Genomic DNA, 12,540 nt, shown 5'->3' with positions numbered 1-12,540 from the left:
GGAGGAGGAAGAAGAGGAAGAAGAATAGCAGCGTTTTTACATTTTTAATTATCTCTTTAATGTCTGGCTTAACAGAATACTGTTAGATTCTCATCTCTATTCAATATACTGTGAGATAAAAAAAGAACAGGGCTCACCGATATGTAGCAGTTGAAAAAGAAAAGATTCTTTTAATGATATTAAAATAGATAATTGTGGCTTTTTAGACAACTGAGGCTGTTTTTCCTTGATACTATACCAAAATGTAGTAAGTGGTAGTTACTTAAAAGTTTGTTGCAATGTGGAATTTGAAACCATGTGAATAAACTTTTCCTACTCTGTCCATTAAAATTCCTCTAGTCTATCTTATACTGTAAATGGATCTTCTACCCATATGTGACTGCATTGGTCATACAGAAAATATTGGTTCACTGAATTACACGGATTTTCCAAATGTTGACATCTGTCATTATAGGATTTATTATTTAAAAGTCACATTTGTTAATATCACCAATGATCTCATCAGGAAACTCTCTAAATACGGAAGCTGCCAAGCTTGTGATGGCAGATACAAGTTTTCTAAAATCCTAACATTGACTCGAATTTCCACATTTTAGCACTGGCAACAAATACAGTCAGTTGTTTTCCTTGAAGTGACAGTGACAGTCTCTCTTCATTCATTTTCAAGGAATATCTACCAAATACCAAAGTCTGAATATCTGTAGTTTGTTTTAGGTTGAGTTGTTTTCCGACCAACAATCACAGAGCACTTTCCTTGAGACAACCTCATACTTGGGTATACAGCAGACACAGTGGAAGTGCTTTATGTATACTTCCCATTCATCACATGGAATGTTAAACAGAGTATATACTCAAGGACTGAGATTTAGTAAAATTAATTTACTGCTTCATCGAGGACATCTTTAGGACCTGATGGAATGATTCTTCGAGAGCAGAAATTTCAATTACTCAGGTTAACATGAGAATGAAACATTTCCAGGGGGTGGTGCAGTCAGTTAAGCATCTAACTCTTGGTTTCGACTCAGGTTGTGATCTCAGGGTCCTGAGATCTAGCTCCCTGTTGGGCTCCCACACTCAGCACAGAGTCCACTTCAGATTCTTTCTCCCTCTCCCTCTGCCCCTCCCCGCCGCACACTCTCTTTCTCCCAAATAAATCAATCTTAAAAAAAAAAAACAGAATGAAACATTTTTGATACACCATTTCTTTAACAGTGTACAGAAAAAAGGTAATATAATATGAGTTTACACCAAGTGGAGAAACAATAATCTTCCACTTCAATCCATGTTCTGCTTAAGGAAGCCAAACAAAAATGGTTTAGTGATACTTTTCGCTGGGCCATACACTAGAGCTAGGCAACAATAAAACAAGATAGCTTTTCAAGGATATCCTGTTTTATTTTGTTTTGTTTTAAGTAGGCTCCACGCCCAACATGGAGCCCAACAAGGGGCTTGAACTCACAACCCTGAGATCAAGATCTGAGCTGAGATCAAGAGTCGGATGCCTAACCAACTGAGTCACCCAGGGACCCCATAAATATTTTTCTAAATTTTTTCCTATGTCTACCTAAGATTTAGTTAAAGTAATGAATAATCAAATATTTTTTTTATAAAGTAAACTCTATGCCCAACTTGGGGCTCAAACTCATGACCCCAAGATCAAGTCATATGCTCTACTGACTGAGCCAGCCAGGCGTCCCTAGATAATCAAATTCTTTTTTTTTTTTAAGATTTTTTTTTTTTAAAGATTTTATTTATTCATTTGACAGAGAGAGACACAGCAAGAGAGGGAACACAAGCAGGGGGAGTGGGAGAGGGAGAAGCAGGCCTCCCGCTGAGCAGGGAGCCCGATGCGGGGCTCGATCCCAGGACCCTGGGATCATGACCTGAGCCAAAGGCAGACGCTCAATGACTGAGTCACCCAGGTGCCCCGATAATCAAATTCTTAGTAATAACCTCAAACATAAAAACTACTCCCCCCTACTCATTAGAGGGAATCTCACTGAGGAACTCAGAGCACATCACAAATGGCATCTCATCTAATACTTTATATTGGTTTCCAATGATCTCTATGTTTGTTTGTTTTTTTACTTTTATTTTTTAAAGATTTTATTTATTCACTTGACAGGGAGAGACACAGCGAGAGAGGGAACACAAGCAGGGGGAATGGGAGAGGGAGAAGCAGGCCTCCCGCGGAGCAGGGAGCCCGATGCAGGGCTCGATCCCAGGACCCCGGGATCATGACCTGAGCCGAAGGCAGATGCTTAACAACTGAGCCACCCAGGCACCCCCCAATGATCTCTATGTTAATGGGAAAAAATACTACTATGGAGATTCAGGTGGTTATAAGTGAAAACTCCTCAAGTGAGTGATGGAAAAAAACTCACTTCGCATTCTTTACTTGGGTCTCTAATAATATTAGTTATTAAAGTAGGGGCGCCTGGGCAGCTCAGTTGGTTAAGTGTCTGATCCCGGGTCCTGGGATCAAGCCCCATGTCAGGCTTACTGCTCAGCGGGGAGTCTGCTTCTCCCTCTCACTCTCCATCTGTGCTTTCCCTCTCTCTTTCTCTCAAACAAATATATAAAATCTTAAAATAAAATACAGTATACTCATCACTGCCCTGGCCACTCTGCAGGCAGATCTCCTCTAAGCCTTGCAGCAACACTGTAAAGCAGGTAGTACTGTCTCCATCTTACAGATGAGCAAACTGAGGCTTGGGGAAGTTAAGGGCCCTGACCAAGATCACATAGCTAGTAAAGAGCAGAACTGGACAGGAGTCACACCTATCTGCCTCCACAGTACACATCCTTAATCAGAGGCTATTAACCTAAAGCAAAGTAACAGGGCTGGAGTGTGCAGATACAGGAAAGGAGAGAACTAGAAGGTACCTTGTGCCAGGGACCAGTCTGGCCCCTCCAGAGCTGTTAATTAAGACACTGACAACAACTCTGACAGATCATATAGACTGTGCTATTTTACAGGTGTCATAAAGTGAGGCCAGAAAAATTGAGTAACTTCCACTAGGATCCACACTCATTCTTTCCATAATACCACATCACAAAATTGGGATTTAAGTGTTCTCTATTAAAACGTAAGCGCACAACTGGTTTCTCAAAACATACTTGCGTGACTTTATTTCCTCCAATTCTTTGGTGAGTTTCTCGTTTTTTTCTTGAGCCTCATGTAACCGACGCTTCAGATCACCAATCTCCTCTTGGGCTTCAGATTTAATATCATTGGCAATGACCACAGCAGTCTGGAGATCAGCCTGAAACTGCCGCCACTCCGCAGATTCTTCCTACGTTAAAAAACTAAATTTTTATTTCCAAAAGAGAGCAATAAAGACTTACTTAAAAATAGTAAAATGTGTTTATGACTGCACTGTAATGCACTATCCCAAATGATGATTAATTTATTTTAAATCTCAGAGAACTGCTATTATCATTTCTAACAGGTAACAGGTAATACAATCATTAGTAGTGAACTTGTTCTTAATGAGGAAGACTTTCTAGCTGCTCTGCCTCACGAGAGTACTCAATATTAATGACAAAAATGTCAAGTCTCCCTTCCTTATGCAAGTTTATAAGTCTTATGAAAATAAACACATCGTTCGAAATTTACAGCACTTTACCTCTGAAAAGTAGATAATGGTGTGAACCATACTGAAAGATTTTACAGTGAAAAACTATAAATATCTTGACATCAAAAACTAACAGGAAAAAAAAAATCAAAAGTCAAGGAAAAGGAAGAGGAAGGCCGAAGAAAAACACTAAACTCAAACTAGGCAGACAAAATCATACAAAGAGAGGAGCTAAGGAACGGTACAGTGTGCGGCTTCCCACAGCCACGGAGGATGCGGGTGTGACCGGGCGGACAAGCCTCCCCAGGGTGTCGCTTCCACCAGAGCCACAGCTGTCCAGTCCCAGGCCCGGCATCCATCACCCCAAAGCGATTTTCTGACACCATGAATACAGCCTGGTAACTGAGGCATGACCCAAACTCTGAGATGAGCTTCCCCCACCTCTGCAGTAGAGTGGCACCGCTGTCGGCAAGCTGATCACATTCACAGTAGGCAGAAAACCCAGATGAAAAACAGCTTGGTTCGGGACACTTTCTAATCAAGAGTGAATAATTTTTCTTTCCAAAATATAACACTTGCTTCCTAAATCCATCTTTTTAAAATTACCATTCATAAATTACTAGTAGATTCTTCTATCCAGAATCTAGCACTAATCCCAACTTGAAATGATGGCATTTGCTTTCTGCCCAAAGCCCACTAGGATCAGTATTTTAACTGTATCTGAAGCTTAAGATGAATGCTAACACGATCAAGGACTACACTGTACTCAACTTTCAGAAACCTAGGTATTCTAATGAGATAATACATGAGGATTTAGCCTACCCGAAGTCTCCTGTGGAGTGTCTTGATTTCTCTTTCCATGTCATGTTTTTGATCCTGGAGTTTTTTAACCGTATCTGAAAAGAGCACAGAAGTTTAAATATTTATTCTTAAAGCTGTGTTCCAAGGAATAATATAAAGAGAGGTATTTAAATATGGCATTCAAAAAAAAAAGGTCATCCTGTCCAAAGACTTTCTATTTTTAATACAAAACTCTAAAAGAAAAAAAGAATGTTCAATCCAAGTATTAACCAGTATTACTTTCTAAGGAAAGTATCAAGTTTAAATCACAATTTCTGGATTGCTTCCTTCCTCACTCTCTTAATTCCGAAACAAAAAGTTAAGTAAAATCAATTGTTAGAAACACACACATTGTTGGCTCATAACCAATCAAAATAACACTATTATTAAAGTGTGAACTTTTGGGGCTCCTGGGTGGCTCAGTCCTTAAGCATCTGCCTTTGGCTCAGGTCATGATCTCAGGGTCCTGGGATTGAGCCCCGCATCAGGCTCCCTGCTCTGCAGGAGGCCTGGTTCTCCCTCTTCCACTCCCCCTGCTTGTGTTCCCTCTCTCCCTGTGTCTCTCTCTATCAAATAAATAAATAAAATCTTTATAAAAAAAAATAAAAAATAAAGTGTGAACTTTTAATCAAAAGGTTATTAAACTAAACTCTTTATGAAAGCATAACTTACTTTACACACTGGAAAATAAATTCCAGAAAAGTGGTGAATCAGAAAATTTTTACAAACTTAATTCTCTGGGGAGCTGCTATTTACATTAATTCTATGGAAAGTCTTTTTATAAAATAAGTGATATATTCATAAAATAAATCAATACTCAAATTATTTCTTACATAATATGAATTTTCCTTAAACAATTCCGCTTTCACTGTAAACATTTAATGAGTACCACTAATATGCAAAGTACCATTCTAGATAGAGTGGGAATGCAAACATGAAGGCCCAGTCAAGCCCAGTGCCCCTGGAACCAGAAATGTACAGGAAGTCACATTCTTTTTTTTTTTTTTTAAAGATTTTATTTATTTATTTGACAGAGAGAGAGACAGCGAGAGCAGGAACACAAGCAGGGGGAGTGGGAGAGGGAGAAGCAGGCCTCCCGCCGAGCAGGGAGCCCGATGTGGGGCTCGATCCCAGGACCCTGGGATCATGACCTGAGCCGAAGGCAGACGCTTAACAACTGAGCCACCCAGGCGCCCCCAGGAAGTCACATTCTATTTGGAGGTTCTGCTCAAAAGTCCATGTTTAAGAGGAAATGCCTTAGGAGGTACCCACTGGTAACTGCCACCCAGTAAATCTATCCCAGTTGGTTACTTTGACAGCTCAGGGACTGAGCACCTTCTCATGGCTTAAGCACCAGAAAAGGCACTGACACTGGTGACAAATTCTCTGACTTTGCCTGCCCCCCCCGCCCCCTCCAGGAGAGCCCTATCCTTTCTGTGTTCCAGCCAACACTGTTACATTTCTTTACACATCTGTCTCTACCACTAGACTGAAAACACTTCAAAGTCAGGAGCTATGTGGTGACTTCACAGCTCCAACACCTGGCACATGGTAGGGCAGTAAAACGGGATAAATGTATAAATATGCAGGCTAATGGAGGGAGCAAGAGAAAGCGATACTAAAATCAGAACCTAGGATTTTTAAAAAATATTCCACTGACAGAACTGAACTCTTTATTATCAGGGACATCATCGCTATAGACACTGGTGTTTCTGAGTAAACATTCCCTCCTATTCCTTACACTTACTTAGTAACAGGAACCTAGGCATAGTGAACACCTGCGTGAGGTGTCACATGTCATCAAAAAATTGTCCTGGCTGGCTGTCAGTGGAGCATGCGACTCTTGATCCTGGGGTTGAGGATTCAAGCCCTATGTTGGGTATAAAGATCACTCAAAAACAAAATCTTCAAAAAAAAAATCTTGGGGGCGCTTGGCTGGCTCAGTCGGTAGAGCATCCGACTCTTGATCTCGAGATTGTGAGTTCAAGCCCCATGTAGGGTTTAAGATTACTTAAAAATAAAATCTTTTCCAAAAAAAATCTTCTTGGGGTACCTAGGTGCCTCAATTGGTTTCGCGATTTCGGCTCAGGTCATGATCTCAGGGTCATGGGATGGAGCCCTAGTCGCTCCCCAGCAGGGAGTCTGCTTTTCTCCCTCTCCCTTTGCCCCTCCCCCAACTCACGCCCTCTCTCACCCTCTCAAAAAAATAAAGCATAAAAAAAAAATCTTCCTTAAGTTAACAAATTATTAGCTTTTAATCAACACCCTAAAGTAGGAGTGTGTTGTTGTCTTTTCTTAAACTGTTCATCTTCCCCCTCCCAATTCCATCAGGAACCTGCTCTGCTGTAAACCTGTGACTTGATACCTTTAATTCAACATTGATACATTTGTGTTCAGACATTTTTTTTTTTTTTTTAATTTTTAAGTCTTTCTTTCTTTTTTGAGAGAGAGAGAGCACATGAGCAAGGCGGGGAGGGGCAGAGGGAGAGGGAGAGAGAGAATCTTAAGCAGGCTCCACGCTCAGCACAGAGCCCAGTGCAGGGCTCAGTCTCATGACCCTGAGATCATGACTTGAGCTGAAACCAAGAGTCGGATGCCTAACCAACTGAGCCACGAAGGTGCCCCAGATATTATATATGTGTAATAATTATTATAACTATATAATGATGATACATTTTCTAAACCTGAATAAAAAATAAATGAGATAAAACATGGGAGGAAAACCTGGCCAATTTTGGTAGCCAGTAATTAACTCCCTCCCATTCACCAACACAAAACTGTTCAACAAAGTTGGGGCCTCTGAAATAAAAAGGGTTCAAACTTTACATTAACTCAGCAGATACCTCATAAGTACCTCCTTTGTACCAGGCTTTTTTCTAGATGCTTAAGATATAAGGGAAAGGGAAAAAAGATATAGTCCCTACCCTCTTAGGGACAGAAAAGAGGATGTTTTCATAAAAAAAGATTAGATTTTAAAAGTCTGTCTCTGTACAAGCTGCTTCCGACCTCATTTAACCTGGAAACTGAGGGTCAAAAGGGCCATTCAATTTGGTTAAGAGCAAAGTGGACATCGGTGAGTGAGTCCAATACCCTGATCCATATCTCTGGAGGCAAGGATGACTCAAACCAGCATGGATCATCGGCTCCCATATGACCTACATACAGACGAATTGAAGGTCTTGGTGATATTATCAGACACAGATAAGAAGGACAGAAGCTGAAATATTTCTAGTGTTGGGAACACTAGGAGTTACACCTTTCATTTACACTATATTTAAATGCAAAAATTTTGGGGCACCTGGGTGGCTCAGTCGGTTTAGCATCTGCCTTCAGCTCAGGTCTTGACCCTAGGGTCCTGGGGTGGAGCCCGCACTGGGCTCCCTGCTTAGTGGGGAGCCTGCCTCTCCCTCTCTCTCTGCTGCTCCCCCTGCCTGTGCTCTCTCTATCAAATGAATAAATAAAACCTTTTAAAAACTAAATACATAAATGCAAAAACTTTTATAATTAAAATAGGCAAGCAAAAAAAAAAGTGTATTTCTCCTCCTCGGCTGAAAACAGTTTTCCTTTTTTTCTGGTCACAAAAGACGTATCTACGTATCTTTAGATAATTCACATAAGACAAATCACAGCAAATCTTACTACTGCTCACTTTTAACATCTGGTGTGTCTTGATTCGCAGGTGACATTTTGAGCCACCTGGCCATCTTAGACTGGTCATAAAATCCCAGACTTCATTCATTTCTTTGGTTGTTATTCTTTTCTCTTTCCCAAACTCTACATTCATGACCACATCATCACTACTCGTAAAAGGGCATTCTTCTTGGGGCGCCTGGGTGGCTCAGTTGGTTAAGCGACTGCCTTCAGCTCAGGTCATGATCCCAGCGTCCTGGGATCGAGCCCCGCATCGGCCTCCCTGCTCAGTGGGAAGCCTGCTTCTCCCTCTGCCTGCCACTCCCCCTACCTGTGCTCTCTCTCTCTGACAAATAAATAAAATCTTTAAAAAAGGGGGAGGCATTCTTTTGTACTCAGCACTATGTATTTATTATTGTCATGTCTTATTAATCCTTTTAAACAGAAAGGAAAGGAAGCTGGCAGCCAGTGGACATATTTAGGCAGAATAAAGTGCACTACAAGTGTCTCTAGGGAATTTGACTTAAATTTCATGAATCATAATGGTATTTTCACTTTGTAACATAAAGTATTAAAAATGACAACAGGCTTTTCCTCCTTGGAAACCAAAGGAGTCTGTACGTCTGCTCTTGTTTTGAAGACTAGCTTAACAAAACTGCCATCTGGCCCAATTAATGGTCACACGAAAGGGCACTGTTCGTCTTCAAGTCTGGGGCCGCTAAATGCGCTAAAACTTCCTCCTCCAAGTTTTTCTAAAATGAGGGGACACTGCCATCTACTGTCTTCAACTCAAAAGCAACATTACATTCTTTTTTTTTTTTTTTTAAAGATTTTATTTATTTATTTGAGAGAGAGAATGAGATAGAGAGAGCATGAGAGGGGGGAGGGTCAGAGGCTTTCTGCCGAGCAGGGACCCCAGTGTGGGGCTTGATCCCAGGACGTTGGGATCATGACCTGAGTTGAAGGCAGATGCTTAACCGACTGAGCCGCCCAGGCGCCCCAAACTTTCATTGATTTTTATACCCCCAGGAGTCATAGGTTGAGTCTGTGCTCATGGTAGCTCCCTAGTAACATCTGCATGTATGATGGGCATATAACTGGGCCAGAATGAAGGCCTGGTTGATTGTTCCTTCTTTGTCAGGGATGAGAGCTCTTAGTGGTGAAAAGTCCTGGGATCGAGTCCCGCATCGGGCTCCCTGCTCATGCTTAACCAACTGAGCCACCCAGGCGCCCAAGCAACATTACATTCTATCAAAGAACAGAAGAACTACTATGATCTCATTTTTAATTACAAATTATAATTCAATTTTACAATGTTATTTTTATTCTAGAAATCAGGTAAATTGTTATTCTCATTGGTATTAGACCAACTTTGCTCTGGACAATTCTGGGCACTGCCCTGCCCATTTAATAATGGGGTTCATAATCTTTTCACCACTAAGAGCTCTCATCCCTGACAAAGAAGGAACAATCAACCAGGCCTTCATTCTGGCCCAGTTATATGCCCATCATACATGCAGATGTTACTAGGGAGCTACCATGAGCACAGACTCAACCTATGACTCCTGGGGGTATAAAAATCAATGAAAGTTTGGGGCGCCTGGGCGGCTCAGTCGGTTAAGCATCTGCCTTCAACTCAGGTCATGATCCCAACGTCCTGGGATCAAGCCCCACACTGGGGTCCCTGCTCGGCAGAAAGCCTGCTTCTCCCTCTCCCTCTGCCTGCTGCTCTACCTACTTGTGCTCTCTATCTCTCTGTCAAATAAATAAATAAAATCGTGAAAAAAAAAATCAATGAAAGTTCACAAGCAACCTTTTGTGGCCTCCAAATCCAAGAAAACCCTCAGGGTACTACTGATACCTCAGTGCTGTCAGACCCTTACATCCTATCGAGCACCTCCAACTAACATCAGGTGCAACTTCTAGAGGAAGGGAAAGGCCAAGTGTAAACAATCAGTTAAAATACCATGCCTGAGGGGCGCCTGGATGGCTCAGTCCTTAAGCGTCTGCCTTTGGCTCAGGTCATGATCCCAGGGTCCTGGGATCAAGCCCCGCATCAGGCTCCCTGCTCCACGGGAGGCCTGCTTCTCCCTCTCCCACTCCCCCTGTTTGTGTTCCCTCTCTCGCTGTGTCTCTCTCTGTCAAATAAATAAATAAAATCTTTAAAAATTAAAAAATAAAATAAAAATTAAAAAATTAAGTAAATAAAAAATAAAATACCATGCCTTAGGGGCACGTGGGGGGAGATGGGCAGTATATCCAGCCACCAGGCCACAGCTCTATCCCCAAACCAGAACTCCTGATGCTAAAAGAGGACACAGATGAGTTTCAAATGAACCGTTTACTACTTTTATTTTTCTTTCTTTATTTTTATTCCTCATCCCCCCAAAAAGTAGGTAGAACTTTTCCCCTTTGATTCTAAAAGTAATGCACGTTTACAACAAAAAGTCTGGGAAACAGAAAAGGGTTGCAAAAATAAGATTACTCATGGGGTGCCTGGGTGGCTCAGTCGGCTGAGTGTCTGACTCTTGGTTTCGGCTCATGTCATGATCTCAGGTTTGTGGGATTGAGCCCAGCGTCCAGGCTCCACACTCAGCGGGGAGTCTGCTTCTCTCCCTCTGCCCCTCTCCCCTGCTCTCGTACTCACCCTCTCTCTCTAAAATAAATAAATAAACCTTAAAAAAATAAGTAAGATTACTCATTATTTACACTTGGCATATATATCCTTCCAGACTTCATGTGTGTAAATTTTTTTCTTAAAATGGGATTATAGTATTTACACTTCTTCCTAAGCCTTTCCACTAAGCAGCAGATAATGGGTATCTATCAACAAATACAGATCTGCAGCACTATCTAATGGCTGTGTTAGTATTCCATCAACTGGACATAAAATTTATTTTAGCAACCTCCTATTAACAAACACAATGGTTCTACAATTTTTGTTATAAACGCAATTAAGTGTCTTTACACAACTGTTCAGGTATTACTTGAAGACACATTTCTAGAAGTGGAAGAAGTAAGGAAGGACCATTCGAAACTATCAACAGGATCCAAGTTAATCCGTTAGAAGGTTCCAGCTCAAGAATGCAGAAATTTTTTTGAGAAGTCACCATGTTATAGAATTTATTGTACAGGATACACTGAAATCAGTATTTCTTAAGGAACATCATTATGCCTGGCCACCATTTCAGTGTAATGTTGTATTTAAAACATTTATGATTTTAATTACAGAAGTAATACACATGGCTCATACTCTACTGCACCATTACCTGCTTTATTCCATCTACGGCACTTTGTGCTGTACACACAGAGCTGCCTAATTTGTCCTCACTGGTGAAATGGCAGCCACTGTAGGGATGCACTGTGCACATGGGTTATTAACTAGATCTCAACTGTTGAAAGTATAGGTAGTTTCCAAGTTTTTGTGGTAAAGCAGCAATTCTGCAACATACATATCTAAGTTTACATTCGCAAACTTACAAGAATGCTTCTAAAGAACAAATTTCTGGAAGTGGATTGCTAAAGTACTGTTGTACTTTAAATGTTGATCAATACCCCAAAAATGCTGCAGTAATCTATACTCCTTCCAACAGTACATGAGAGGGCCCTTTTCCCCCCTCCTACACTATCAATCTTTTTTACTTTCCACACCTGCTAAGTGAAAATTGGCATCTTGTTTTGAGTTTCTTTGCTTTTTTAGTGAAATCAAACATCTTTTTTCACCTTTTCTGCTTATCTATTCATACGCTTTTTCTAGCTAATGGATTACCCTAATATCACCCATGTATATAATCTCCTTATATATTTGATATGTGTTACCAATATTTCTCCCAATGTCCTTTATTTATGGTACTTTTGTTTTGCTGAACTGAACATTTCAATTATACACAGTCAAATAAGAGACTCCTTTATGGCTTCCCAGTATTCTTTAACATTTTTTTTTTTAAAATAGGCTCCACACCTAGCATGGAGCCCAATGCAGGGCTTGAACTCACGACCCTGAAATCGAGACCTGAGTTAAGATTAAGAGTTGGATGCTTAACTGACTGAGCCACCCAGGTGCCCCTTCCCCATATTTCTTAAAAAGGCTCTTCCCACCACAGAATTATACTACGCTCCTCTATTCCTTCTGCTACTTCTCTACTCTCAGGCCACCCTTGCTTACAACTGTCACTAGTGTTCCACGTAAAAGTGCAAGACCTGTGTTAGATGTCAGGCCCTGGTCCCCAATCTCAGGAACTACAGAGGGCATGAAAGGAGCCATACATACTTGCAAGCACACACAGAGCATAACTACACAAATACTAAGTTGTTGATAAATTCATCGTAACAAATGGGTACACCACCACATCACCTGAGCCACACCTGAGATCTCCCTGGTCCCACTACCCTCAACACCAATCAGCTTTGGTTTGCTGGACTAGTGGTAAGTCAAGTCACTAACTTTATTTCTTTGGGCTCAGCTGAGTTGTTTCCTTCTGCTGTTTCTCTT

General features: G+C 41.1%; 1 protein-coding gene across 3 annotated transcripts in view; it reads right to left on the bottom strand.

Annotated features, from left to right (window-relative positions):
• The window catches only part of SPECC1L (sperm antigen with calponin homology and coiled-coil domains 1 like), a 126,993-nt gene that overhangs the window by 57,693 nt on the left and 56,760 nt on the right, over positions 1–12,540 (bottom strand). For all 3 annotated transcript variants that reach the window (XM_032397549.1, XM_032397550.1, XM_032397548.1), the window contains exons 6-7: positions 4,401–4,474; positions 3,121–3,296 (exon numbers count right to left, since the gene is read on the bottom strand). In XM_032397549.1, the coding sequence (XP_032253440.1) occupies positions 3,121–3,296; positions 4,401–4,474 (250 nt within the window). The remainder of the gene's footprint in view (positions 1–3,120; positions 3,297–4,400; positions 4,475–12,540) is intronic.

The sequence above is a fragment of the Phoca vitulina genome, unplaced genomic scaffold (assembly GCF_004348235.1).
Source record: "Phoca vitulina isolate PV1807 unplaced genomic scaffold, GSC_HSeal_1.0 scaffold100, whole genome shotgun sequence".
NCBI classification, from domain to species: domain Eukaryota; kingdom Metazoa; phylum Chordata; class Mammalia; order Carnivora; family Phocidae; genus Phoca; species Phoca vitulina.
The sequence above is the reverse complement of the archived record's forward strand: the minus strand, read 5'-3'. Positions and strand labels throughout refer to the sequence as shown.